This window comes from Capra hircus, chromosome 10, assembly GCF_001704415.2.
Source record: "Capra hircus breed San Clemente chromosome 10, ASM170441v1, whole genome shotgun sequence".
NCBI classification, from domain to species: Eukaryota; Metazoa; Chordata; class Mammalia; order Artiodactyla; family Bovidae; genus Capra; species Capra hircus.
This window is the reverse complement of record NC_030817.1, coordinates 79,898,133-79,925,120: the sequence shown is the minus strand read 5'-3', so window position 1 is coordinate 79,925,120 and position 26,988 is coordinate 79,898,133. Positions and strand designations below refer to the sequence as shown.

General features: G+C 54.7%; 1 protein-coding gene across 1 annotated transcript; it reads left to right on the top strand.

Moving 5' to 3' along the window:
• LOC106502520 (myosin-6) lies at positions 1-26,438 on the top strand. Its single transcript, XM_018054605.1, has 37 exons — positions 1-201; positions 1,395-1,538; positions 1,772-1,928; positions 2,025-2,052; positions 2,328-2,439; positions 2,694-2,786; positions 3,424-3,487; positions 3,744-3,842; positions 4,290-4,393; positions 4,479-4,617; positions 6,260-6,528; positions 6,780-6,950; positions 8,307-8,616; positions 9,523-9,593; positions 9,884-9,971; positions 10,062-10,179; positions 10,548-10,671; positions 10,952-11,088; positions 12,648-12,903; positions 13,050-13,292; positions 13,439-13,615; positions 14,126-14,271; positions 14,519-14,609; positions 16,904-17,293; positions 17,639-17,765; positions 17,857-17,975; positions 18,575-18,771; positions 19,298-19,481; positions 19,658-19,823; positions 19,949-20,073; positions 21,605-21,913; positions 22,219-22,422; positions 23,424-23,549; positions 23,770-24,045; positions 25,181-25,276; positions 25,938-26,072; positions 26,360-26,438. Exons 1-37 carry the CDS (start codon positions 1-3, stop codon positions 26,381-26,383), a joined length of 5,820 nt encoding a protein of 1,939 aa, XP_017910094.1. The 3' UTR covers positions 26,384-26,438.

The window sequence follows — 26,988 nt, the reverse complement described above, 5'->3', positions numbered from 1 at the left end:
ATGACCGATACCCAGATGGCCGATTTTGGGGCGGCAGCCCAGTACCTCCGCAAGTCAGAGAGGGAGCGACTGGAGGCCCAGACACGGCCTTTCGACATCCGTACCGAGTGCTTCGTGCCGGATGACAAGGAGGAGTTCGTCAAGGCCAAGATCCTGTCCCGGGAGGGAGGCAAGGTCACTGCTGAGACGGAGACTGGCAAGGTGCGTGGGACACAGCACAGGTGGTGGGTGAGGGGCGGAGCCACGCGCAGTGGGAGCTGGGGGGCTCTGGAGGAGAGCCAAAGCCAGTCGGGGTCCAGGACGAGCTCCCCTCAAGGGGCCCAGCATCTGGGTGAGAACTGACCATTCTTGTTGGATCTAAGCAAGTGTAACCAGGCCACCCCAGGGATGCCCACCCCTTGCCAGGGAGGATGCTGCAGGCAGGGAACCTCACCTGGTTTCCTCGTCAGAGGGGTTATGTAGCTAAAGAGGGCCCAGACACTGCATCAAATGAAGCTCCCTTCTCAAGCCTGCATCCCTCCACTCTGTGCCTTAGTTTTCTCCATGGACCAACTCTCCCCAGTGCTCCCCAACAATACCAGGAGCAAATGTTACAGGTGAACACAAAGCAGGAACTCTTGAGCAGAATGCTCAGTCCAGGGCTGAAGACTAGCACTCAGAAGTCACAGGCTCTTGTCCCTCATGCTGGCCATGAGAACTGCCACCGGTCAACAGCAGCGCCTCTGAACCGTGCGCCTGGTAGACTGATTGTCTGCAAGGCCGACTGTCTACACTGGCTGACTGTCGCGTCCCCTTGTGGTGTGCAGTAACAGGCCACAAGCACTGGGGGTTTTAACTATGACCCCAGCTCTGCCACTAGCAGCCGCCATATACTGGCAAATCATTGATCATTTGCTCCACTGTAAAAAAAATGCTGGAATACCTACTCACAGGATCTCATGACGCAAGGGCATGACAAACTGGCCAGTGGCAGCCAAACCATTTGACAGTGACCAATGAAGAGTGTAGAGTAGGTGGGTGAGATGTTTCTCCAGCAGCAGCGAGGTTTGCCCTTAGCAATTGATGCCCGCAAGCATGCCCCCAAGAGTCAGGGTAAGATCAGAGAGCTTCTGCCCCTAGACCCTCAGTCAGGGACTGGAAGGTGATGCTCATGGGCTGAGTCTGGGGAACTGGCAAGACACAGGGACTCTAGGGCAATCCATAAGAAGGGACAGACAGCGGGCAGGTAAATTATCTGGCGTCGTGGGAAGCTATGGGGTAGGGCCCAGGCACTATGAGAAAAGAGCCAGGGGAACAAGGCCAGCTCACAGCCTGTGTTCTGGGAGGAGGTAAGTGGGCAAGGCTAGAGAGGGTCCTGGTAGAAATGTCTGTCCTACTGTCCCCCGCCCCCACAGACGGTGACCGTGAAGGAGGACGAGGTGTTGCAGCAGAACCCGCCCAAGTTCGACAAGATCGAGGACATGGCCATGCTGACCTTCCTGCACGAGCCTGCGGTGCTTTTCAACCTCAAAGAGCGCTACGCAGCCTGGATGATCTACGTGAGTGAGCCCTGCACATGCTGGGCAGTCTTCTGCACAGCGTCCAAAGTCGGCCAGGGCGACTTTCTCAAGGGGAGGGGACTGGAACTCTCCCTCTGCTCCCTCCCCATCCCTGGTTAGCTGCAGGAAGACAGGAGCCAGCTGGCATAACAGGGGACGCCTCTGCCTGGCACCACTGCCCATCCCAGGCTCTCCCCTCCAACTTCTCGTGACTGCGCCGTCTCTTGCTTCAGACCTACTCAGGCCTCTTCTGCGTCACAGTCAATCCCTACAAGTGGCTGCCCGTGTACAATGCCGAGGTGGTGGCTGCCTACCGGGGCAAGAAGAGGAGCGAGGCGCCTCCCCACATCTTTTCCATCTCCGACAACGCCTACCAGTACATGCTGACAGGTGGGCTGGCGGCCCTGACATGTGGCCCCTCAGCCCAACACCGTAGACCGAGGCCCTGAGCCCTGACCCCTCTGCCTCTCCTCTTTTCTCTTCCAGATCGGGAAAACCAGTCCATCCTCATCACGTGAGTGAGCAGCACCCATGCACAGAGGGGCCTGGTGTGGGGGAGGCCAAGGCTGATTCCTGGGGTGCTAGAGATGGTTGAAGGCTGTGGCTGCCAGGAGCTGGATACTCTGAGGAGAGCCAGAGTGACCTACGGCGATGGGCAGGTTCTGCAAGGAGCTAGGCCCTGGGGGAGGAGATTCGATGGCTAGGACTCTGAGGGAAGAGGGTGCAGTGCTGAGCTTCGAATGGAAAACAGTGGGAATCTGGGTTCTGATGGGTCCCTGTTGCCTCCAGTGGAGAATCCGGGGCAGGGAAGACTGTGAACACGAAGCGTGTCATCCAGTACTTTGCCAGCATCGCAGCCATAGGTGACCGTGGCAAGAAGGACAATGTCAATGCAAACAAGGTGCGAGGTGGGCCGCAGGCTCCGCAGAGGGGTTAGGGGGCAGGCTGACCTGGTGACCCCTGGCCCTGACCTGGGGAACAGTGCAGACAGCATCCCCGAGCCCAGTGCCCGAGACCTTCCCGGCAGGAGACGCATGCTCTGAGGTCTGGATATGGCCCTCTCGAGCTGCAGACCACCAGCAGTCCATCCCACTCCACCCCCACCCTCCCCACCACCGCCTGGAGGTGAAGCCCTGTGCTCTGCCCCCTCTGCAGGGCACCCTGGAGGACCAGATCATCCAGGCCAACCCTGCCCTGGAGGCCTTCGGCAATGCCAAGACCGTCAGGAATGACAATTCCTCCCGCTTCGTGAGTGCACCTGACCACTGCCCACAGGCTTCATGCAGCGTTGATGAAAAAAGGGGTGGAGGTGCAGTTTTGCCAACAGTCCACACCTGGCTGACCGTCCTGTATTTGGTTTTGGGATATCATGTAACACACACGCCCACTCTAAACCCTCCCCACTCAGCCTGGCCCCCGAGTTCTGAGAACTCAAGGAAAGAGACCCAGAGCCACCAGAGCTGTTTGTTGCAGAACCAAGTCATCGGGCTGACTTGGGTCACATTCTGTGTTTTTTTAATGACTGTTCCCAAAGCTCTTCCACGCTGTAAGTGGAAGAGCCGGAAGGAGGACAGCAGGGCTTTTGAGCCAATTCCCCAGCCTTCCATCTGTCCAGCAAGTCCCCACCCCTCCAAGAGCCCCAGGTCCTTCATCTGTGAGACCGAGGTAGTAGTCTCTACCTTGCTGGTTATTGGGAGGATGACGTGAGATCATATCAGAGGCACAAACAGGATGCATTCTATTTTGTTTATGATACTAAACTGGGGCTCCAAGGAAATCATTTACATTTCCAAAACCATCCAGGGCGTTCTGGATTGCACTGAGGTCCAGGATCTCCATCTCTCTTCTAGCCCCCTTCCTCACTCTTTGTCCCATCTACCCCCAGGGAAAATTCATCAGGATCCACTTTGGAGCCACTGGAAAGCTGGCTTCTGCAGACATAGAGACCTGTGAGTATGCAGGGAGCCTGGCCCCCTCCTCCAGAGTCCTCCACCTCTGCCTTCACGCCTCGCTGGGCACATTTCCCCTCCGTCTCCTGTCTCTGTCTCCATCTGCCTCCCAGCCTTATCATTCTTTTCCCTTTAAACCCAGTCTTCCCCTGTCTCTCTCCACTTGCCATGGGAGCCTTTCTCCCCTGACCTCCACCCCTTCGCTGATTGGTTCTCTTCCTTCCCACCTGCCCTTCCCCCGCCTCTCCTACTCCAGACCTCCTGGAGAAGTCCCGGGTGATCTTCCAGCTGAAGGCTGAGAGGAATTACCACATCTTCTACCAGATCCTGTCCAACAAGAAGCCAGAGCTGTTGGGTGAGCCCCGTCAGAGGTCCCTGCTGCCCCTGGCACCCCCTGCAAGCCCAGCAGCGCAGGGCGGACCCCTCCTCCTCCTCACCCGCCCCGCCCCCGCTCACCTGTCCCCTCCCTCCACCTGCACAGTACCTTTCTCTTCCTGCTTCACCTTGGACCCACCTGTGTCAACTCTTGCCTCCCTTTCACACCCTGCCTTGTCTTCTTTCTCCCTCCCTTTACTTCTTTTCTCCTTCTCCTCTGTGTTTGTCTCCCCCCTCCACCCTGTCACCCCACCGCCACCCTCTCTCCCCGAATCCCCACCACCCACTTTTCCTTTTCTTCTGGACCCTCCCCTTGGCCTTTGCTGACTGTCCTCCTCTCTACCTGCTCCTCCCTTCTCCCCACCCCTTCCCCCACTGCGCCCCACTCCCGACCCCTTGTCCCCGGCCCTGCCCCTCGCCTGGACAGACATGCTGCTGGTCACCAACAACCCCTACGACTACGCCTTCGTGTCTCAGGGGGAGGTGTCCGTGGCCTCCATCGACGACTCCGAGGAGCTCATGGCCACAGACGTGAGTGAGGAGGCAGTGGGAGGGCTCCAGGGGCTCCTGGGCCACCCACCCCATCACCCACTCTGCCTCTCTCGCCCTGCCCCAGAACGCCTTCGACGTGCTGGGCTTCACTCCTGAGGAGAAAGCCGGCGTCTACAAGCTGACGGGCGCCATCATGCACTACGGGAACATGAAGTTCAAGCAGAAGCAGCGGGAGGAGCAGGCGGAGCCGGACGGCACCGAAGGTTCGCGGACAGGAGGGCAAGCTGAGAAGCCCTGGGGGGCAGCGTGTCTGCCTCTCACGCAGGGACAGCGCTCTGGGAGCAGAGTCTCCTCCATGCCACGTGCAAATGGGGTGCCTTTCAGTGATTCTTAAGGAGCAGCATTCACAACAGCAATGTTAGGACCACGATACAGAAAGTGGGAGGAAAAACAGAGCAGGAGAAGCAGGTGGTCGGATGGTGGTGCCTTTTCCCAGGGGTGGGCTCTCCCCACCTGATCTAGACTTGAGGCTTTCTGTTCCATTATAACCTAGCCAGACGCCACCTTCTGTCCCAAAAGGCTGGATCCCAGAGGACCTGAGGCTTATGGGTGGGTGAGGGCAGGGACATGGGAGAAGTGGGAAGACAGGAGGCACCTCAGAGTCCCGCTAGTTTCTCAACCCCAGCTGGACCAAGCAGAAGTGAAATGGAGAGGTTTCCTCCTGTGCCCAAGACTCCACCAGGCCCAGGAAAGCACGGACCTGAGTGCTGAGTATCCCCATCACTAAGACAGTGTGTATGTGAGGGTGCCCAGCCCTCAGGAGAGCCCCTCACAGGCTCCGTGCCATATTCCGCTGGGAGACAGGAGGCCAGGGGTCAGGACACAGCTCTGGGTGTTGGCACATCACCCACATCACTGGGTCTCAGCTTCCTACTCAGTGGAATGGAGCAGTAGCCCTTCCCAGCTCCCTCTGAGTCTGATTCAAGAATCCCTTGAGAAGGAGATGTGACGGTGTAAACGGCTGGAGAAACACCTGAGAATATTCCTCTTGACCTTCCTTCAAGGATCCCCTCTCTGTATCTATCCAGATCAAATGCCAAACCTGAGTTTCACAGTAGCATGTCACCAGTTATCATAAAACTCTCAAAATTAAACCAAGTACGTCTCCTCTAAATAGAGATCATGGGGCTTTCCAGGTGGTTCAGTGGTAAAGAATCCACCTGCCAACGCAGGAGACACAGGAGCTGCAGCTTCGATCCCTTGGTTGGGAAAATCCCCTGGAGGAGAAATGGCAACCCGCTCCAGTATTCTTGCCTGAAAACTCCCATGGACAGAGGAGCCTGGTGGGCTACAGTCCATGGGGTTGCAAAGAGTCAGACCAACTGAGCATGCACACCCACACACAAATAGAGTTCGTAGGTTGAATAGCACATTTGGAGAGCTGATGGTTGGTGGGCCGACCAACACACTGTTAGGAACCCTGATTTCCAAGCAAGTCAATTTGGTGGACACATAGATTCACTGTAGAGCATGCCCAGTCCTGGGCTAGATCCTGTGACTGGGGACAAAGACAGCAAGGAGCAGAGGACATCTTCAGCCACAGTCCCTGCGCTGAGAGAGGAGAGGATGCATGAGGGCAGGGAACACGCCTACAGCGGTGCTGGCAATGGGCCGGGTGCAAAGACACGCAGGAGATGTAAAGATGGAGGCGAGCTGGCAGCGTGGTGGGAAGTCTGGGGTGACAGAGGGGCCTCAGGCACGCACTGGCTATGTCACCGTGGCAAGCCCTGTGCCCTTCAGGCCTCAGTTTGCAGCTCTTTAATGAGAGGGTTAGGACCTAGTGGCCCTGGGCAGGGAAGGACAGTCTATGGAAAGTGCTTGTTTCTCCCTTTCTTTCCCCACCAGATGCTGACAAGTCCGCCTACCTCATGGGACTGAACTCAGCCGACCTGCTCAAGGGCCTGTGCCACCCTCGGGTGAAGGTGGGCAACGAGTACGTCACCAAGGGGCAGAATGTCCAGCAGGTGTACTACTCCATCGGGGCGCTGGCCAAGGCTGTGTACGAGAAGATGTTCAACTGGATGGTGACGCGGATCAACGCCACCCTGGAGACCAAGCAGCCTCGCCAGTACTTCATAGGCGTCCTGGACATCGCCGGCTTTGAGATCTTCGATGTGAGTGGGGAGCCCTGGGACTGGGAGAATGTGAACTCACTGGTTCACACAGGCAGCCACTGCTGGCCAAGCCCCAGGGAAGGCCGTGGGCTCCCTGAGACAGCCACATGTCTTCAGGGGGCGCTCCCTCCCTGCCCTGACTGGAGAGAGGCCAGCCACACCGTTGCCAGGCTGGACGCTGCCCTGGGTGAACTCCTTGGGCCACAGACCTCTGCCCGCCTGACCCACTCCGCCCCGTCCCCGCCCTGCAGTTCAACAGCTTCGAGCAGCTCTGCATCAACTTCACCAACGAGAAGCTGCAGCAGTTCTTCAACCACCACATGTTCGTGCTGGAGCAGGAAGAGTACAAGAAGGAGGGCATCGAGTGGGAGTTCATCGACTTCGGCATGGACCTGCAGGCCTGCATCGACCTCATCGAGAAGGTGCTGCCTCGGCCCCTCCACCCGGGCCCCTGCACCTGCCATCCCAGACGAAGTGGCAGCCCTATCCCTCTACACCCAGGAAACTAGTCCCCAGATCCCCCAGCCTCCCTCCAGGCCCTGCTTCCCCTCACTGTGACATTGTGGGCATATACAGGTCCAGCCTTTCCTTCTCTCCCAGCACCTAGGACCTTGTCCCATATGGTGGACCTGAAGAGAGAGATGTAGTGAAGGAGGGGACTCCTAGCCCCTCTGACGCCCCATGAGAAGCATCATTCGTGGAAAGGACCTGGGCTGAAACTAGACACATTGGCTTCCCATCCTCTCCCAGTTGGCTGAGGATAAGCCTGTCTTCAGGCCCTCTTGTCTATGGAACTTCCTCAGCGGACACTCCTTGTCCTGACTTACTTTCAGTGAGCCTTTGCAGAGGGAGGCAGAGCCCACAGCAACTGACGGTCCCCCAGCCCAGCCACGACCAGTCAGAAATAGGGGCCTCCCCGACAAAGCTTTGCCTAGTGATCCAAGGCCCTGCTCTTCTGGAAGCCTCAGATTCCCCTGAGATTGTATGGAAAAACATGTGTGGACTGGTGGGGTAGGGGTGCATATGCAAGTGTGTATGTATGCAAATTCTGGGGAGGAAGTCTTGGGGTTCACCAAATTCTCGGTAGGATCCCTGTCCCAGGAAAAGTCAAAAACTGCTACACTTTCTGAAGTGCAGGGCATCATGCAGAACCTGAATCCCTCTAACCATTTTTTGGAACACTGTTCCCTGACATACAGGCACAGGTCTGGCCTGCCCGGCAGTCTGACACCTCCCATCCCTCTGTCCTGTCCTCATCCCTCTCTGGGGCAGGGACATCTAGGAAGAAGGGGCTGTGCTGTGAGCCCTGGGGGTAGGGACTGGGAGTACAGGGCTCTTCTTTGGGTCCACTGGGGCAGGAAGAGGTTCCCTAGGCCAGATCTGAATGTACTCAGATTTAGGTTAACTTCAGGAATGTTAATGGGCTTCCCTGGTGGCTCAGAAGATAAAGCATCTGCCTGCAATGCAGGAGACCCGGGTTCGATCCCTGGGTTGGGATCATTCCCTGGAGAAGGAAATGGCAACCCACTCCAGTACTCTTGCCTGGAGAATCCCATGGACAGAGGACCCTGGCGGGCTACAGTCCACGGGGTCGCAAAGTCGGACACGACTGAGCAACTTCACTTTCAGGAATGTTGGCTTCCTGTACCAGGGCATGAGGTGGCTGCACGAGCTCTCTATGGCCTGCCAGCTACACAGCTGCAGTTTCTCCTCAGTCGGGATGTGGGATTCTGCAAGCCTGGGGATGTGGTCAGTGACTCTCTCCTCTCCCCCCTCAGCCCATGGGCATCATGTCCATCCTGGAGGAGGAGTGCATGTTCCCCAAGGCCACCGACATGACCTTCAAGGCCAAGCTGTACGACAACCACCTGGGCAAGTCCAACAACTTCCAGAAGCCTCGAAACATCAAGGGGAAGCCGGAAGCCCACTTCTCCCTGATCCACTACGCCGGCACAGTGGACTACAACATCATAGGCTGGCTGGAGAAGAACAAAGACCCGCTCAACGAGACGGTGGTGGGCTTGTACCAGAAGTCTTCCCTCAAGCTCATGGCCACGCTCTTCTCCTCGTATGCTTCCGCTGATGTCGGTAAGCGGGCAGCCCTCCGCTGCCAGAGCAGTTCTGGAGGTGCAAGGGGCCAGGGGCCCACTGCTTCAAAGCACGTGACTCCAAAGGCAGGAGGGGGACTTCTCTGGTGGTCCAGTGACTAAGACTTCATGCTCCCGACGGCGTGGGGTGGGAGTTCGATCCCAGGTCAGGAAACTAGATACCACATGCAGCAACTAAGAGTTCACGTGCTGCAGCTAAAGAGCCCACATGCCACAACTAAGACTGGCACAACCAGATTTAAAAATATATATATACATTTTTTTTAATTAAAGAAAGAAAGGCTGGAGGGAGCCTTTGAGGGGGCCGTCAAGAGAGCCCACAGCAGCCCATCAGTGCCGTTTCTGTGGGAGTGTGATTTTCCCCTCTGGGTTATGGATGTTGGTATACGTGTTCTGTGCCTCTTCAAGACTCAGAGCAACTGAAGATCAGTGCCAGAGGCACCCGCGTCACTGCAGCAGGCCTGGCATAGCACCATCCTCTGCAGGAGGCCACAGTGAATGTGAGAGCATCGCTGAATGTACGGTAGCACAAATGAGCCTCGCCTTCAGAGAAGGAAGAGAAAGGGTGTGGACTGAAATGAGGAGGGTAAAATATAAGAAGAAAAGTAGAAAGGGGAAAAACCTAAGCATGGCGAGGGAGGAGAAAGCACTAATGTTATTTCAAGACCTACTGTGTGCCAAACAGTGGAGAGGCAGACTGAAGCTTTGATCTTTTCTAATCTTCTCTATTCCATTTAAAGGGAATGACTCTCCTCCTCATGGGAAAACTGAGACTTGGAGATAAACTGTCCAAAGTCACACAGCTAGTGAGCAGCATAGCCCTGGCCCCTGCTCAAAGGGTCTCTGATTTCAAGCCCTGGTTCATCATTCCTTCTCTTGTTATTAGGGGACAGCAGTAAAGGCAAAGGAGGCAAGAAAAAGGGTTCATCATTTCAGACAGTGTCAGCCCTCCATCGGGTAAGAAGGGCCCAGAGATACCAACAGACTTGCGGTGGGCAGACCCAGCCCAGAGCATTTTGTCTGCACCACCCTTAACCTGATGCTCCGAGTCTGGGGAGGAAAGAAGCTAGAGTTACATGGTTGTTTGGGGCATGTAAATTCTACACCGGCCTGAATTCACATCATAAGTTATGTATCCCCTCTCAATCCCTTAGAGGGTTCTGGTGACAGGTTATCTGGGGCCCAGGGTCAGGGACTAAAGGGATGGTCCCTGTGGCTCCTGACCTCCACCTCTCATCTGCCTCCAGGAGAATCTGAACAAGCTAATGACAAACCTGAGAACCACTCATCCTCACTTTGTGCGCTGCATCATCCCCAATGAACGGAAGGCTCCCGGTGAGCGACGCACAAGGGTCTAGTCTGGAGAGGGCATTTGGCAGCCACTTGTCCTGAGGCTGACCCCCTGCCTCTCCCTTCCTGCCGCAGGGGTGATGGACAACCCCCTGGTCATGCACCAGCTGCGCTGCAACGGCGTGCTGGAGGGCATCCGCATCTGCAGGAAGGGCTTCCCCAACCGCATCCTCTACGGGGACTTCCGGCAGAGGTGGGTACTGGGGTGCCGCAAGGCTCAGGGAACAGGGAAACCCTGGGCAGCCTTGCGGGGAGAGGAGTCTGCAGCTGGCCTCAGATTCTGTGAAAGTGAAAGTGTTAGTCGTTCAGTTGTGTCTGATTCTTTGCAACCCACGGACTGTAGCCTGCCAGTCTCCTCTGTCCGTGGAATTCTTCAGGCAAGAATACTGGAATGGGTAGCCATTCCCTTCTCTAGAGGATCTTCCTGACCCAGGGAATGAACCCAGGTCTCCAGCATTCCAGGCAGATTCTTTACTGTCTGAGCCACCAGGGAAGCCCCTTGATTTTGCGGGCAGAGCAAATCAGTGCAGAACATGGGTAACTTCAGGCACCTCCCTCCAGGTATCGCATCCTGAACCCAGCGGCCATCCCCGAGGGTCAGTTCATTGACAGCAGGAAAGGGACAGAGAAGCTGCTGGGCTCCCTGGACATTGACCACAACCAGTACAAGTTCGGCCACACTAAGGTGAGTCTGGAGGCCCTTAGGGTGGAGGTGTAGGATACCCAGCCACACTGAGTGAAATGGCTGAGAGTTCGGAAGGCACCCTGACTCCTGGCTTCCCGTGTCAACCAAGAGTTGGGACCCAGCTTCTTTTCTGTCTTGTTTTTCACATTTCACTCCCAGGTCTAGCGTATGCAGGTGATGGGGCCCTGGGAAGCTCAGCCAGGGTCTCCCACCCTCTCCCTCCCCCTTGGCTACCCTTCTCTGAGGCTGCAGCCCCCTTGGCTCTACCCCTTGCCCTCAGGTGTTCTTCAAGGCGGGGCTGCTGGGGCTGCTGGAGGAGATGCGGGACGAGAGGCTGAGCCGCATCATCACCCGCATCCAGGCCCAAGCCCGGGGTCAGCTCATGCGCATTGAGTTCAAGAAGATCCTGGAGCGCAGGTGAGGCTGGGGGGAAAGGGAGACACACTCTCAGAGATGTAAGGGGCAGACAAGCAGAGCCCAGAGGTGTGGGCCAAAAGACCTAAGTTCAATCCTGGCTCCATCACTTACTAGCTGGTCTGGACAAGTGACTTGACCAGTTGGGGTCTCATTTTGAGTTCTTTTTAAAAAAAGAAAATTCCCCATAGGGAAATGAAAATTAAAATTCCAACGAGATACCATTTTAAAACACTAGACTGTAGCCTGCTGGGCTCCTCTGTCGATGGGATTTTCCAGGCCAGAATACTGGAGTGGGTTGCCATTTTCTTCTCCAGGGGATCTTCTGGATCCAGGGATCAAACTCGGGTCTCTCACATTGCAGGCAGACTCTTTACTGTCTGAGCCACCAGGGAAATGTGTGCAATCTCTTTGGAAAACAATTTATCATTTTCTTTGAAAGCTGAACAGTTACATAGCTTTCCACTCCTAAGTGCATTCCCACAGAGAAATACCTGCAGGTGTTCACAACATGAGACAAAAACGAATCTTTATAGCAGCATTGGTCAAAATAGCCAAGATCTGGAAACAATCTGAATTTTCATCTGCCGGAGAATGGGTAAATAGTAGCATACTCATTTGGGGAATATTATCAAGTAATGAAAAGGAGGCGACTACAACTATATGGTACAATACATTTGAGCCTTAAAAGCATATTGCTGAGTTAACAGAAGCAAGTCACAGAAGGATACATATAGTGTGATGCAATTTTTATAAGACTCAGTAATAATTTTAAAATAGCATCTTCCTGCAATGAAGGAGGTGCACAGGAGCCTTCCCAACCCAGGGAATTTCCCTGGGTTGGGAAGATACCTCATAGGAGGAAATGGAAACCCACTTCAGTATTCTTACCTGGAAAATCCCATGGACAGAAGAGCCTGGCAAGCTACAATCCATGGGGTCACAAAGAGTCGGAAGTGGCTGAGCATACACACACATTGTTTAAAAATACATACACATATGGTTTAAATATTTTTGAAAGAGTTAGGAAATGAAAAACACAAGATTCAAGGTAGTGATTACTTCTGGTGAAAGGACCGGAAAGGGGATGGAGTGAAGTCTACAAGTAGCATCAATGAAGGCAATGCTCTACTTCTTGTCTGGGTGATGAGTTCATAGATAAATAATTTTGCTTCATTCTTCATAATTTACATGTACATTATAGACATTCTTAAATGGAGAATACCATGTTCTTAACATATTTGAGGTTCTTAGGAGATTAGAAACACTGAACACAGTAGAGATGCTATAACTGGTCGCTTCCATAGCTACTACTACCCCAGTAAGGAAGATATAAACTGCCCTTTTGTTGAATTGATCAATTAATAAACATTTATGGAGCAACTCCATACTCAGTGTGGTAATGTTGAGGTGGGGTTGCCTATCAAGGCTGCGAGAACAGGTCCCTGCCCTCAGGTGCCCAAAAACTTGTTCAGATGTGCTGGGATCCCAGTGCAGCTGGCCCCATGACTGGAAAGTTCTCCTTCACAGTGCGGCTCCCTGCCTCCATGTTCCTTTGCCAGGGATGCCCTGCTGGTAATCCAGTGGAACATTCGGGCCTTCATGGGGGTCAAGAACTGGCCCTGGATGAAGCTCTATTTCAAGATCAAACCACTGCTGAAGAGCGCAGAGACAGAGAAGGAGATGGCCACCATGAAGGAGGAGTTTGGGCGCCTCAAAGAGACACTGGAGAAGTCGGAGGCTCGGCGCAAGGAGCTGGAGGAAAAGATGGTGTCCCTGCTGCAGGAGAAGAACGACCTGCAGCTCCAAGTGCAGGCGGTGAGACCATCTCTCTTTCCCCCTCCCCTGGATCCTAACCCATCTCATCATCAGGGACTATGAGACTCCAAGCTTCAGCTCTCTCTAAGACTCTGGATCTCTCCTCTGTTTCATCACCAGCTCTCCTCTCTGTCCTCTTCTTTCAGGAACAAGACAACCTGAATGATGCGGAAGAGCGCTGTGACCAGCTGATCAAGAACAAGATCCAGCTGGAGGCAAAGGTGAAGGAGATGACCGAGAGGTTGGAGGATGAGGAGGAGATGAACGCTGAGCTCACTGCCAAGAAGCGCAAGCTGGAAGATGAGTGCTCTGAGCTCAAGAAGGACATTGATGACCTGGAGCTGACCCTGGCCAAGGTGGAGAAGGAGAAGCACGCAACAGAGAACAAGGTGAAGGCAGCTCCCTTTGAATCCAGACCAAGTCTCAGGATTCCCAGACCTGAGTGTGGTCCTGGCCCTTGGCCTTGGAGGTCTCCATAGATGTCTCCAGGTTGGTGATGTCTGACCCTGGGGGGGATGGGGTTCTCGGCCAACAGGTGAAGAACCTGACAGAAGAGATGGCTGGGCTGGATGAGATCATTGCCAAGCTGACCAAGGAGAAGAAAGCTCTGCAAGAGGCCCACCAGCAGGCCCTGGATGACCTTCAGGCTGAGGAGGACAAGGTCAACACCCTGGCCAAGTCTAAAGTCAAGTTGGAGCAGCAGGTGGATGATGTGAGTAGGAACAACCATGCTTCCTTTTGTCTCTCAGGTCAGAATTTTGCAGGCAATGCCAATGGCAAGGGGTTTGCAATCCCTAAAACTAATTTCCATCCCACCCGGGGCCCTTTCTTCCTCCCCATGCTAAGTCGCTTCAGTTGCGTCTGACTCTTTGCGACCCTACAGACAGTAGCCCACTAGGCTCCTCTGTCCACAGGATTCTCCAGGCAAGAATACTGGAGTGGGTTGCTATGCCCTCCTCCAGGGGATCTTCCTGACCCAAGGATTGAACCTGTAGCTCTTGCATTGGCAGGCAAATTCTATACCACTGAGCCACCTGTGAAAGCCCCTTTCTTTCTACAGTTCTTCACTAGGCTGGGTCTCTGAGTCCTTCATGTCTGCCAGGATGACTCTGCTGGCTTGACTTCCAGTCCCACTGGACTTTGGGTTTAGAAGGGAGCAGAGGGGGATGTATTGTGGACCTCAGGTTTTCTACACCCTGTTCATTTTTACTTTCTCCACCAGCTGGAGGGATCCCTGGAACAGGAGAAGAAGGTACGCATGGACCTGGAGCGAGCTAAGCGGAAGCTGGAGGGTGACCTAAAGCTGACCCAGGAGAGCATCATGGACCTAGACAATGACAAACTGCAGCTGGAAGAAAAGCTCAAGAAGTAGGCGCGTACGGAGGCCGGGAGGGGGTCCTGGGGGTGTCTGGCCTGACGGCTAAAGCTCAGGGTGCTGCAAGGCCTCTGGCCAAGTTTGCCCAGGGCACAGTGGGAGCAAGCAGGTCAATCACAGCCCTTCCCCTGCCTTCACTCTTGGGGGCCAGAGGAAGAAGAGTGGTCCTTGCATGCAGAGGCAGGAGGAGAGGATGAGGGCAGAGAAAAGAAAACCACCTGTCACCTCCTTCTTCTCCAGGAAGGAGTTTGACATTAATCAGCTGAACAGTAAGATTGAGGATGAGCAGGCACTGGCCCTTCAGTTGCAGAAGAAACTGAAGGAAAACCAGGTGAGGTTCTTCTGGGTGTGGCCACTGGGGAGCTCAATGGCGGTGAGACAGCTGGGGCTGCAGGAGCTGCTTAGGGTTCTAGACAGTATCTAGAACTCTGAGCTACCCAGAGGCCCTGCGAGCCCTGACTTCCAGCCACCTGGGAACATCAGCCTTCCCCCATTAGACCAATAATGTCTTATTTCATCTGGGCTATTTGGGGAGGTGGGTGGGGATCATACTTACTAAAACAGCTTCTCTTGCTGAGCTATACTCTGCCTAATGGGTTTTCTTGTGCTTAGTAGCTCAGTCATGTCCAACTCTTTGTGACCCCATGGACTGCAGCCCGCCAGGCTCCTCTGTCCATGGGGATTCTCCAGGCAAGAATACTAGAGTGCGTTGCCATGCCCTTTTCCAGGGGATCTTCCCAATCCAGGGATTGAACCCAGGTCTCCCACATTTCAGGCAGATTCTTTACCGTCTGAGCCACCAGGGAAGCCCGGTGGGCTTTCTGCCCTGGGAGCATTGGTAGGGCTTGGTTCGCCTCTAACCCTTCCTCTGGTGCTGCTTTCCCCTTGTGGGGGAGAGAAAAGCCTTCATGGAGCCCCTTCTCACAGGGAGCTCTGTTCTTATTCTTCCCAGGTACTTGCCTTGCCACTAACTGGGGCTGAATCCCCACAGAGCACTTGAGTCAACTCCTGAGGCTTTGAGCAAGTCACTTCCCCTCCTGCACCTCAGATTCTCCTCTCATCTGTAAAATGGGACTAATGACCTCTGCCTTGCAGAGGACTGGAAGAGATACTGTATAGGAACACACTTTGCCAACCAAGAGGCGATACATACATGTGATTTTAGTATAGCTCAGGTTACAGAAGTCAGCCAGCCCCTTGCAAGATGTTCTTTTGTCTGCCCATGGCTTTCTTATCCCTCTGCAGGAGGAGACTGAATTAACAGCCAGAGTCTCCCTTGCCTTTCACGCACCCTAAATTTTAATGCGCTTTTAGTCCTGTGTTTGTCAGAAGAGCCCTGGAGGCAAGGGAGGCAGGTACTCTCCTCATCATTTCAAAGTTGCATGACCACATCTGGACACAGTGACTCCTAGGCCAAGGGAACTCAGCTATTGACCCCCTCATTTCCTGAAGAGATCGCAGCTGGTGGAGGGGGCCAATATCCCCTCCGCATTCAGGCTGAGGGTCCAGGCCGCAAGTGACACATGAACACAGTTCCACTCCTCTGGGGGCTGCTCTGGGGCTAGCCTGCTTTCAGTGATGCTCTTACCTCCCATCTTCCTGGGTGCCCTTTCTGGGTTTTAGCCAGAATATTAGAACATCCCCAGGTTCTTCTACCCTGGGTCTGGGCAGCCTCTTGGACCCAGAACAACAGTGCAGTTATCCTCACCAGATGCTGGCAATGCACTGTGGCTCCTTCTTCTTCCTGTCCAAGCTCTTGCCCCATCCTGGGAGCAGAGGTATGATGGTCTTGTCTCTCTTGCTCCCAGGAGCCGCGCCCCCCCCCCTCACCGCCACATATACACATTCCATCAACACCACTCATAACCACAGGTGAAAGGACGCCACCAAACCTCCCTTTTGCTCCTGGTTAGTCAGACAACAGGTCAAAAGGTAGATGGGCCAAGGCTAAGGCCAAAAATAATGAGGTGGGAACATGATACCGAAGAGGGCATCCTGCTAGCACTCTCCTGGCCTGGAAGGGAACAGTCAAGCTGGAACCCAGCCATGGGCATAAATACAGTAAGCTCCAGAGAGCTAGGAATAGGTTGATTAGACTTGGTAGTTAACTCAGAAGATTATAAAAGTTTTTGATTGAGGCATATTGTAAATATTTGTAAAACACAATCACCAGCTTTCCCGTCTTATCATTAGCAGAGTCTAGTGAATCTGTGGAATTTCTGAGATTCAGGATCTCACGGGATCTCAAGATCCCTCTCTGAACACAGATTCTCAGGATTCAGGGCGAGAGATGGTCAGATTGGGTCTGAGATGCCCCTCCAGGAAATGCCTTAAAGGTACGGCTTCACCCAAATTCTTATTGGTAGTCTGTGCGTTATCAGATGTTTAGCAGCTTCCCTGGCCTTGCCCACTAAATGCCAGTAGCAACACCTCCTCTCCAAGTCATGACAATCAAAAATGTTTCCAGACCTTGTCAACTGTCCTCTGGGGCACAGAATGTCCCCTGGTGGGAACCACAGCTCCACAGGACCTGGGCATCTTGGCCAAGAGCCTTCTAGAGCCCTGGGAGGGGGCTCCAATGGAGGGACCCAGGTGCTGGGTCTGAGTCCCCCTTGTCCTGCCCAGGCACGCATAGAGGAGCTGGAGGAGGAGCTGGAGGCTGAGCGCACCGCCAGGGCCAAGGTGGAGAAGCTGCGCTCAGACCTGTCCCGGGAGCTGGAGGAGATCAGCGAGCGGCTGGAGGAGGCCGGCGGGGCCACATCCGTGCAGATCGAGATGAACAAGAAGCGCGAAGCTGAGTTCCAGAAGATGAGGCGGGACCTGGAGGAGGCCACGCTGCAGCACGAGGCCACGGCGGCCGCCCTGCGCAAGAAGCATGCCGACAGCGTGGCCGAGCTGGGTGAGCAGATCGACAACCTGCAGCGTGTGAAGCAGAAGCTGGAGAAGGAGAAGAGCGAGTTCAAGCTGGAGCTGGACGACGTCACGTCCAACATGGAGCAGATCATCAAGGCCAAGGTGGGCCCGGCTCTCCTCTCCTCACCCTCTCCTCCCTCACCGCATCGCAGGGTACTTTCCCTCCATTTCCTCTCTCTGCCATCTTATTCTCACTCCCTTCATCACCCTCTGGTCTCTCTCCCTCTCACCCTTGCACCCACCTTGCCCTCCCTCTGCGTCTCCATCTCACCACCTCTCCCTTCTTTAATTCATGCATCCTCTTCAGATTGTGCCCCTCCAGCTCCACCCGTCGCCTCCCCTATCCCCCCACCTCTGTGTTCTCCCCCACCTTGGCCCACCTGTCCTTCCTCCAATCCACCCAACCCCTCCCACATTCACCTCTCCCATGTCCCATACCATCTGAAGGCCAACCTGGAGAAGATGTCCCGGACACTGGAGGACCAGGCCAATGAGTACCGGGCGAAGCTAGAAGAGGCCCAGCGTTCCCTCAACGACTTCTCCACCCAGCGAGCCAAGCTGCAGACCGAGAACGGTGGGTGCCCCGCACCAGGCCTGTGCCTGCCCCGGGACAGAGCATCAGTTGCCCCCCTCCCTAGCCCACAAACCCTCCTTCCCACCTGCAGGTGAGCTGTCCCGGCAGCTGGAGGAAAAGGAGGCACTGATCTCCCAGCTGACCCGAGGGAAGCTGTCCTACACCCAGCAGCTGGAGGACCTCAAGAGGCAACTGGAAGAGGAGGGCAAGGTGAGGCCAGCTGGGTGGGCAGTGGACGGGACTGAGAGCCACCCTGGGCAAACAACCTCAGGAATGGAGGCTGGAGTGAGGCTGGAGACTACAGATAGGCCTCCGAAATAGAAAGACTTTCAGGCCAGGCTCTTCTCTTCAGCTAAGCCACACCCAAACATCACTCCTTCCCTTAAAAAAAAAAAAAAAAAGTATTTGGCTGCACCGGGTCTTAGTTAAGGCATCTTTACTTGCGGCATAGGGAATCTTCTTTTTTTTTTTTTTTTTTGGCCTGTGGAATCTTTAGCTGTGGCATGTAAACTCTTAGCTATGGCATGTAAGATCTAGTTTCTAGACCAGGGGTCAAACCCAGGCGCCCTGCACAGAGTCTTAGCCACTGGACCACTTGGGAAGTCCCCCTCCGTTCTTACATGGGAAGAGGTAGGCAAACTGGGAAGGTACCTCAAGACGTTGAGATTCCACACCACCAGCCCTCACCCTGAAGGAGGCTGAGATTTGATTCAAGGTCATAGATATGAAAAGATCCAAAAAATGGGGAGAGGGTCTTCCCTCCCACCTTCCCAGAGGCTGAGCCCACCTGCTGGTTCCGCCCCTCCCAGGCAAAGAACGCCCTGGCTCACGCACTGCAGTCCGCCCGGCACGACTGTGACCTGTTGCGGGAGCAGTACGAGGAGGAGACTGAGGCCAAGGCCGAGCTACAGCGCGTCCTGTCCAAGGCCAACTCAGAGGTGGCCCAGTGGAGGACCAAGTACGAGACGGACGCCATCCAGAGGACCGAGGAGCTGGAGGAGGCCAAGTGAGTCCCGGGCAGCGCCACCACCCCAATTCTAAGAGAGGAAGGGGCAAGAGGACCTTGGTGGAGACAGGCAGAGTGGGCGTGGGAGGCAGATTTAAGAAGGAAGACAAGAAGTGGGGAGAAATGTGGTGGGCAACAGAGGTGCTTGGGAGGGAGCCTGGATCCTGCGCTCTTGGGTGACCCCTGGCTGGCCCCGACTCACTTCCTGTGACGGGCGAGCTTTTGGCCCGGGTTATACCTGATGCTCACGTATAAGACGAGCAAAAAGCTTGTTGGTCAGAGGAGCTATCGCCGATCAGCCTGGGTGGGGAGGGGTGGAGACTGCCACCCAGAGGCCGCTGCGGGTAGGGAGGAGACTGTTCTAGGCACCCGCAGCCTTGGCTCCCTGGAAGCTGGGCTTCCAGAGCATCCCAAGGAGCTGTGGGGAGGGGCCTGGTTCTTCCCATCTGGCAGTTCTGGGAGGGGTGGTCCCAAGGCACCACCGTTCCCAGGCAGAGTCACACACACATCCAACCACCCTGGGCAGGAAGAAGCTGGCCCAGCGGCTGCAGGACGCCGAGGAGGCCGTCGAGGCCGTCAACGCCAAGTGCTCCTCGCTGGAGAAGACAAAGCACCGCCTGCAGAACGAGATCGAGGACCTGATGGTGGACGTCGAGCGCTCCAACGCGGCCGCCGCCGCCCTGGACAAGAAGCAGAGGAACTTCGACAAGGTGGGCTCGGGCTGCGGGCCACAGCCAGGGGGCAGAGCAGGCCGGCAGGCGGGAGTCAGGAACATCCTCCCAGGAGGCTGAGGCTAGGGGAAGCTGAGCCTAGGAGGGGGACCTGGGTCCCAGAGGTGGGGCCGGGGCTGCCCTTTGAGCCGCTTCTGTCCGTTGGGTCCCCGCAGATCCTGGCCGAGTGGAAGCAAAAGTACGAGGAGTCGCAGTCGGAGCTGGAGTCCTCGCAGAAAGAGGCGCGCTCCCTCAGCACCGAGCTCTTCAAGCTCAAGAACGCCTACGAGGAGTCCCTGGAGCATCTGGAGACCTTCAAGCGCGAGAACAAGAATCTGCAGGGTGCGGGCGCAGGCCGGGAGGGGCGGGGCAGGGAGGGTCCGCACGTGGCGCCGCCCCGCGGCCCTTCGAGGCCTTCCCGCACGGGAGCAGGCAGCCCCCGACTGAGCCGCCTGCCCCTCCCACAGAGGAGATCTCCGACCTGACTGAGCAGCTGGGAGAAGGAGGGAAGAATATGCACGAGCTGGAGAAGGTCCGCAAGCAGCTGGAGGTGGAAAAGCTAGAGCTGCAGTCGGCCCTGGAGGAGGCCGAGGTGAGGGCCTGGCTCTGCCTGGACCCCTGCCTCTTACCCTCTCCTACCCACCTATCATCACCCTCCTGTCTCTGACCCCCTACTCTCCCTCACCTGGGGATGATGTTGACGGAAGACAAACTCTATTAGATCATTTTCTTAGTCCGAAGTCACATACCCAGTACCCACTACTACCTCCAAAGCCAGAGTCTGCACAGAGGAAAATGCCACAGCTTGATCATAGGTTTTTCTTTCCCACTGGGTTTATAAAGTTGAAACCTGGCCATCATAACAACTCCTCAGACAGGGGGTGGGAGTGTCAGCTCCAGAGTCAAACAAATCTGAGTTTGAAACTTGGCTTGAGGACCTCCACTGTGTCATTGGGCAAGTTCCTTAACCTCTAAAATGGCATTAATTGTACACACCTCGATCCCTGAGTTAGGAAGATCCCCCTGGAGAAGGGAATGGCTATCCACTCCAGTATTCTGGCCTGGAAAATTTCATGGACAGAGGAGACTGGTGGGCTACAGTTCATAGGGCCACAAAGAGTTGGACACGACTGAGTGACTAACACTTTCATACTTTCATAACATTTTCAGTTCAGTCACTCAGTCATGTCCAACTCTTTGCGACCCCATGGACTGCAGCATGCCAGGCTTCCCTGCCCATCACCAATTCCCAGAGCTTACTCAAATTCACATCCATTGAGTCAGTGATGCCATCCAACCATCTCATCCCCTGTCGTCCCCTTCTCCTCCTGCCCCCAATCCCCCCCAGCATCAGGGTCTTTTCAAATAAGTCAGTTCTTCGCATCAGGTGGCCAAAGTATTGGAGTTTCAGCTTCAGCATCAGTCCTTCCAGTGAATATTCAGGACTGATTTCCTTTAGGATTGACTGGTTGGATCTTTTACGCATGACTGTTATGATGATTAAACGAGGTAACGCACTTAAGAATTCAATATATATTAGCCACTGTTTACTGTTCATTTTTAAGAACCTGGGACTTCCCTGGTGGCTTAGATGGTAAAGAATCTGCCTGCAATGCAGGAGACCTGGGTTCAATCCCTGGGTTGGAAAGATCCCCTGGAGGAGGGCATGGCAACCCACTCCAGTATTCTTGCCTGGAGAATCCCCATGGACAGAGGAGCCTGGCAGGCTAAGGTCCATGGGATCACAGAGTCAGACACAACAGTGACAGTATAGCACAGCACAGGGATAGCCCTGAGATTTGGGGCTTCTGACTTTTTTCACTATAGGTTGAGGGACTTGGGAAACAAAGAGAAATGTTTGAATTTGTAGTTGTAGAAATCCTTTTCTATGATATTTTAGATGGGTCAGGATCATGCAATGTTAATGTTGGAGCATTTTGGCAATTGTGAGGTCAAAACATTTCCTTGATGAAGGAACCCCAGGGTATCCAGCATGTCCTCCCCCACAGCACCCAGGTGGCCTGGGATGCAGGTCCTGCCTCGCTGCCTCCAGCTGACACCTTGTACCCTCTCGGCCTCCCTCCCTGACGTGCCCTGTGCCCTGCGGTCCCTCTCCCCTCCAGGCCTCTTTGGAGCATGAAGAGGGCAAGATCCTCCGGGCCCAGCTGGAGTTCAACCAGATCAAGGCAGAGATTGAGCGGAAGCTGGTAGAGAAGGACGAGGAGATGGAGCAGGCCAAGCGCAACCACCTGCGGGTGGTGGACTCCCTGCAGACCTCCCTGGATGCGGAGACGCGCAGCCGCAACGAGGCCCTGCGGGTGAAGAAGAAGATGGAGGGCGACCTCAACGAGATGGAGATCCAGCTCAGCCAAGCTAACAGGACAGCCTCAGAGGCCCAGAAGCATCTGAAAGTTGCCCAAGCCCATCTGAAGGTAACAGAAGTGAGGGCTCTCCGAAAGGGATAAGTAGGGTTGCTCACAGGAATGGTGAAGGCCCGAGGAAAGGGTCCTGGGCTAACAAATATGAGAGCATGGGGGGCACCAACCTCCTGGATTTGGAGGCTTGAAGGAGGAGAACTGATCAGGAGCATGTTTTGGACCAATCCCGCCTGTGGGCCTGGAGACCTGAATGTGTCTCCTGAGGTTAACATGAGCTTTGTGACTACAGGGAGAGGGGTATCAGATCCCAAATGGAGGCTCTGATGGGGGCCTTCCCACATCACCCCTATCCCCGGCAGGACACCCAGATCCAGCTGGACGACGCGGTCCGTGCCAACGATGACCTGAAGGAAAACATCGCCATCGTGGAGCGGCGTAACAACCTGCTGCAGGCCGAGCTGGAGGAGCTGCGGGCCCTGGTGGAGCAGACGGAGCGGTCCCGGAAGCTGGCGGAGCAGGAGCTGATCGAGACCAGCGAGCGGGTGCAGCTGCTGCACTCCCAGGCGAGGAAGCTAGGGGAAACCTGCTGAAGGCCAGAGACAGGATGTCTAGCGAGGTTCTGAACTAGATGCCCAGAGAAAGCGTATGTCCAGCCAGGATCATACACTATTTTCTTCTCTTGGACCAACTGACATCTGTCAGTCATGGCTGCAGAACTACTACCTTGAGAAAGGGGTCTAAACGTAAAAGCTAGCCTCAATTTGCTCTATTAATGGGACTTTTGGAGTTTAAAGACAGCTTCCCTTGTGGCTCAGACAGTAAAGAATCTGACTGCAATGCGGGAGACCAAGGTTCCATCCCTGGGTCAGGAAGATCCCCTGCAGAAGGAAATAGCTACCCACTCCAGTATTCTTGCCTGGAGAATTCAATGAACAGAGTAGCCTTTAAGGCTACCGTCCATGGAGTCACAAAGAGTTGAATGACTGAGCCACTAACACACACATCTGTTTGCAAGTCCACAGAGCACCATTTTTCTGCAATCCCATATACACTGTTTTCAGCTATATTCAGCAATGAGTTTTTATGTCCATCTTACTGCACTGTCCTGTGGAACTCTGTTCCATAATCTAGTACATATGGGAATGACATCACCCACTGACATCATCCTCTCTTCCTTACGTCATTACATTCTTTCTATAACTACAGTCTCTTCCAGGATACAGTCCTTTTAAAACAGGTGTACCTGTTTTTCTTGGAACTCCCTGCAAGGAGGGATTCCTTGGAATTTCCTTTCATTCCCCTACGTAGACATGTTACTAAAGAGCTCAGGAGTAGAGCTACAGACCCTTTCCTGCTTGAAGTCTTCAGAACTGAGTCATTTTACGTATAATGTCTAGAGTGCATGTATTTTCATTGGAAAAAAAGGAAGCAGGTACAAAACAAGGAAAATACTAAAAGCAAGACATGTTTTTTAAAAAATGACTAGTTCTCATTTTCTCTGCATGAATGTGTAGAATCATGTAACAAAGTATATGCATCCAACAGTTTCCCTTACCTTATCTAGAACACCAGCCTTATCAACCAGAAGAAGAAGATGGAGTCAGATCTGACTCATCTCCAGTCAGAAGTGGAGGAGGCGGTGCAGGAGTGCAGGAACGCTGAGGAGAAGGCCAAGAAGGCCATCACGGATGTGAGTCACTGTGCCTTCCTGCCTCCCTGAAAGACTCAAGCGAGGGCTCTGGGTCCAGGCCAGGCCACTGTGCTGTAACAACTGTGATTCTGCCATTGTGTGGGCTTGAGGGCCTCCAGGACCAAATGTCAGGATGAGAAAGAGGTGGCCCTTATGGGAAAGAAGAGGCCCCCCGACCCAACCCCGGGCCCTGTTCTTTTACACTCTCTCCCGTGTGCAGGCCGCCATGATGGCGGAGGAGCTGAAGAAGGAGCAGGACACCAGTGCGCACCTGGAGCGCATGAAGAAGAACATGGAGCAGACCATCAAGGACCTGCAGCACCGGCTGGACGAGGCGGAGCAGATCGCGCTCAAGGGCGGCAAGAAGCAGCTGCAGAAGCTGGAGGCCCGGGTGCGGGAGCTGGAGAACGAGCTGGAGGCCGAGCAGAAGCGCAACGTGGAGTCGGTCAAGGGCATGAGGAAGAGCGAGCGGCGCATCAAGGAGCTCACATACCAGGTGCGGGCGCTGGGGCCACGCCCTCAGAAGTAGACGTGAAAATGTATCCCTTGCCCCACCCCCTGACCTACACCGGCCCCAGGCAGAGCCCCCCCTGCCACCTGCCTCTTGAGAACCTGTCTTGGGATTAGTTTTCTTTCACATTCTCTGAAGACAGGTTGGCTTGAGTCTATGAATTTTTTTTTAGCAAAGGGAGAATCTGCTTCTACTTCTTGAAAGCTCCTGAACCAGCATTTTCCCAGGTGTTTAATAACCTGAAGTGCTACCATGAAGGCTTCAGAACCGTCCAAGGCATCTTTCCACCTGCCTCAGAGGCAGGGGTGTTGTGTGGCATTTAGTGATAAAATCAGGGATGGGAAAAGACTCAGATCTTCCATGGAACTCCTGGGACAACAGATAGAAGGCCTTAGAGAAAGAAGATTCCAGAATGGTCTAAGCCTTCCATCTGCATAGCTCAGAGCTTTTGTTCTTGACCTATTACGTCCCAATATGCCTGGGTAGGAAGGACAAAAAAAAACGAGGTGTTGGTTCATTCGACAGCTGGATATGAGAGGCACGGGAAAGAGGTACAAATGAGAACTGCAGGTGTGTTGTGTGGGTGTAAATAGAAATAGCATCCTAGCAGAAGCAGTGATCAGGAGTGATCAAGTGACATAGGAACCATTGATCCTGGTGCTCAATACCTGACCCAGAACAATGTATACTGGGTTATGATAATTAGAATGATCTGGATTATGATAATCCCTTCTTCTTTCTGCTTTCCTCCTGAGTCCTCTCTGGTCACTCTAGACCCACTGCCGAGAGCATCTTTGGTGTTCCAGATTAGATCTGGAACAGCCCTCACGTCTCCACATTATCAAATGAAGAAATCCCGTTTGGTTCCAAGCCCCTCCTCCTGTTTCTCACCTCAGGGCCACAGCCTTCTTTGCTTTTTAGATCCTGGTGTGAGAACTTTGCCATGCCCTTTGGCCTATAAGTCTCCTCAGAGATGAAATTTGTGCACAACCTCTTTGGCCTGGCCCATGGGAGGGAGGGGCAGCTGAGGCATGGGAAGAGAATGGGGTCGTGAGGGAGGGAAAGATGATTGCTCTTGCTCCTTCCCCCAAACTGGCCTCCTCCACCCATCTGCGCCCAGACGGAGGAAGACAGGAAGAACCTGCTGAGGCTGCAGGACCTGGTGGACAAGCTGCAGCTGAAGGTCAAGGCCTATAAGCGCCAGGCCGAGGAGGCGGTGAGTTCATGGTTTTCTCTACTTCCTATGTGTCAGAGCTGACAAGGGTCCACCCCAGTGTGGGACCCGGATGGAGGGATTGCTGTTCACTTTAACTCTCAAACTCAGAGCTGTGGCAGGCACTCCTGAGTTAACAAAAGCAAAGCTTATTTGACTCAGGACCTACCCACAAGCTGCTTATAATCCACCAAACAGTGAGCCCAAGAGAAAGCAGTGCAGCTACTAATGCAGCTTAGAGGGCCAGCCAGTGCTGAAAGCTGGATGGTGGCAGGGGAACTGGGCCTGGAAAGGGGCCTGAGCAGGTACAGCATGGTGGGGAAGACATCGAGTGAGCACAGAGGTGCGGACGTGAGTTGCTGATGAGCATACGTGTGCAGGAACCCTCAGGGGTTGGGGAGCATCTGTCCGGGTCGCAGTTGGACAGGGGCGGTCAAGCTGGATTCTGAGGGGGGCGGACCAGGCAGCATGGGATTCCTCTTGGGCAGTGGGTAGCCTGGATTCTGAGCACTGGGTAAGGTGCCAGGCACCTTTGTGGAGGGTGCCAAGCCAGGAGCAGGACACTTTTGTTGCAGGAACATGGGTGATAGATGACAGCGAGCCCCTGGATTAGGAGCCTGGGCACCCCCTCACCTCATCCTCCCATCCCCCTGAACCCCCACAGGAGGAACAGGCCAACACCAACCTGTCCAAGTTCCGCAAGGTGCAGCACGAGCTGGACGAGGCGGAGGAGCGGGCGGACATTGCTGAGTCCCAGGTCAACAAGCTTCGGGCCAAGAGTCGCGACATCGGCGCCAAGGTGGGTCCCTCCCCCGGCCCTACTACTCACCCCCATGACCGCACAGCCCCCACACCTGGGCATCCCCTGCTCAGACAAGCCCCCTACAGGCTGGAACCTCCTTAGAAAGTCCAGTCCCACCCCACTTATACCACAAAGACCTCTAAAGGGGACCCCAAGATTCCCAAGGCCTGAACCTCTCCCCCTAAGGGCATCTCCCTTTAGGCCCCTGAAAGCCCTGGAGATTTCTCCCCACACCCTTCCTTCCTCTCACCAGCTGCTCCCTCACACCTTTTATTCTTTCTCAGCAAAAAATGCATGACGAGGAGTGACGCTGCCTCCAAACCTCACTCTAGCTGCCCTCCAATAAACATGAATGCCAGACTTTGCCTGAGCCCCTGTCCTTCCCGCCGGCTGGCCAGGAGCCGTCCTGGACTCCTTGGGGGGAGGGTGGCCTGGCCCCTGCATCAGAGCTGGAGGAACCAAGACACCCCACATCTCCAGAGGAGGAACTGAGGACCAGAGGGGTGTGGCAACCTGCCTCACCTGAGTCCCCATACTGCTCATCAATCAACCACCAGGGACGAGAGGGAGGAATTTCACAAATGAAGAGCACAAAGACACCAGAGGGTGATCCCATCCCAGATGCCTAGACATGGAGTTGCACTGCTGAAACTGAAGCCCTCCTCCACCTACCCCGCGTCTGAAGCCACGGGGGTTATAAGTGTCCTGTTCCCTCCAAAATGAACTCCCCACTGATGCTAGGAGAGGCTCAAAGCTGGCTGGGAATGGAGACAGGATGACACAGGTGGCTGGAGCCCGGGTGTGTGGGCCCCCCTTCCCACAGGGCATCCTGGAGCCAGCTGATGCCAAGCTGAACTGAAGTGCAGTGTGGACCAAACCTGGGCCTTACGTGCCTCACGTTGACCCCTCACAC

Coding starts and splice junctions, on each gene's coding strand:
- LOC106502520 (XM_018054605.1), top strand. CDS start 1: ATGACCGATACCCAGATGGCCGATTTTGGGGCGGCAGCCCAGTACCTC. Junction 1,539..1,771: donor ACGCAGCCTGGATGATCTAC/GTGAGTGAGCCC, acceptor CTCTTGCTTCAG/ACCTACTCAGGCCTCTTCTG. Junction 20,074..21,604: donor CGGCCCTGGAGGAGGCCGAG/GTGAGGGCCTGG, acceptor TCTCCCCTCCAG/GCCTCTTTGGAGCATGAAGA.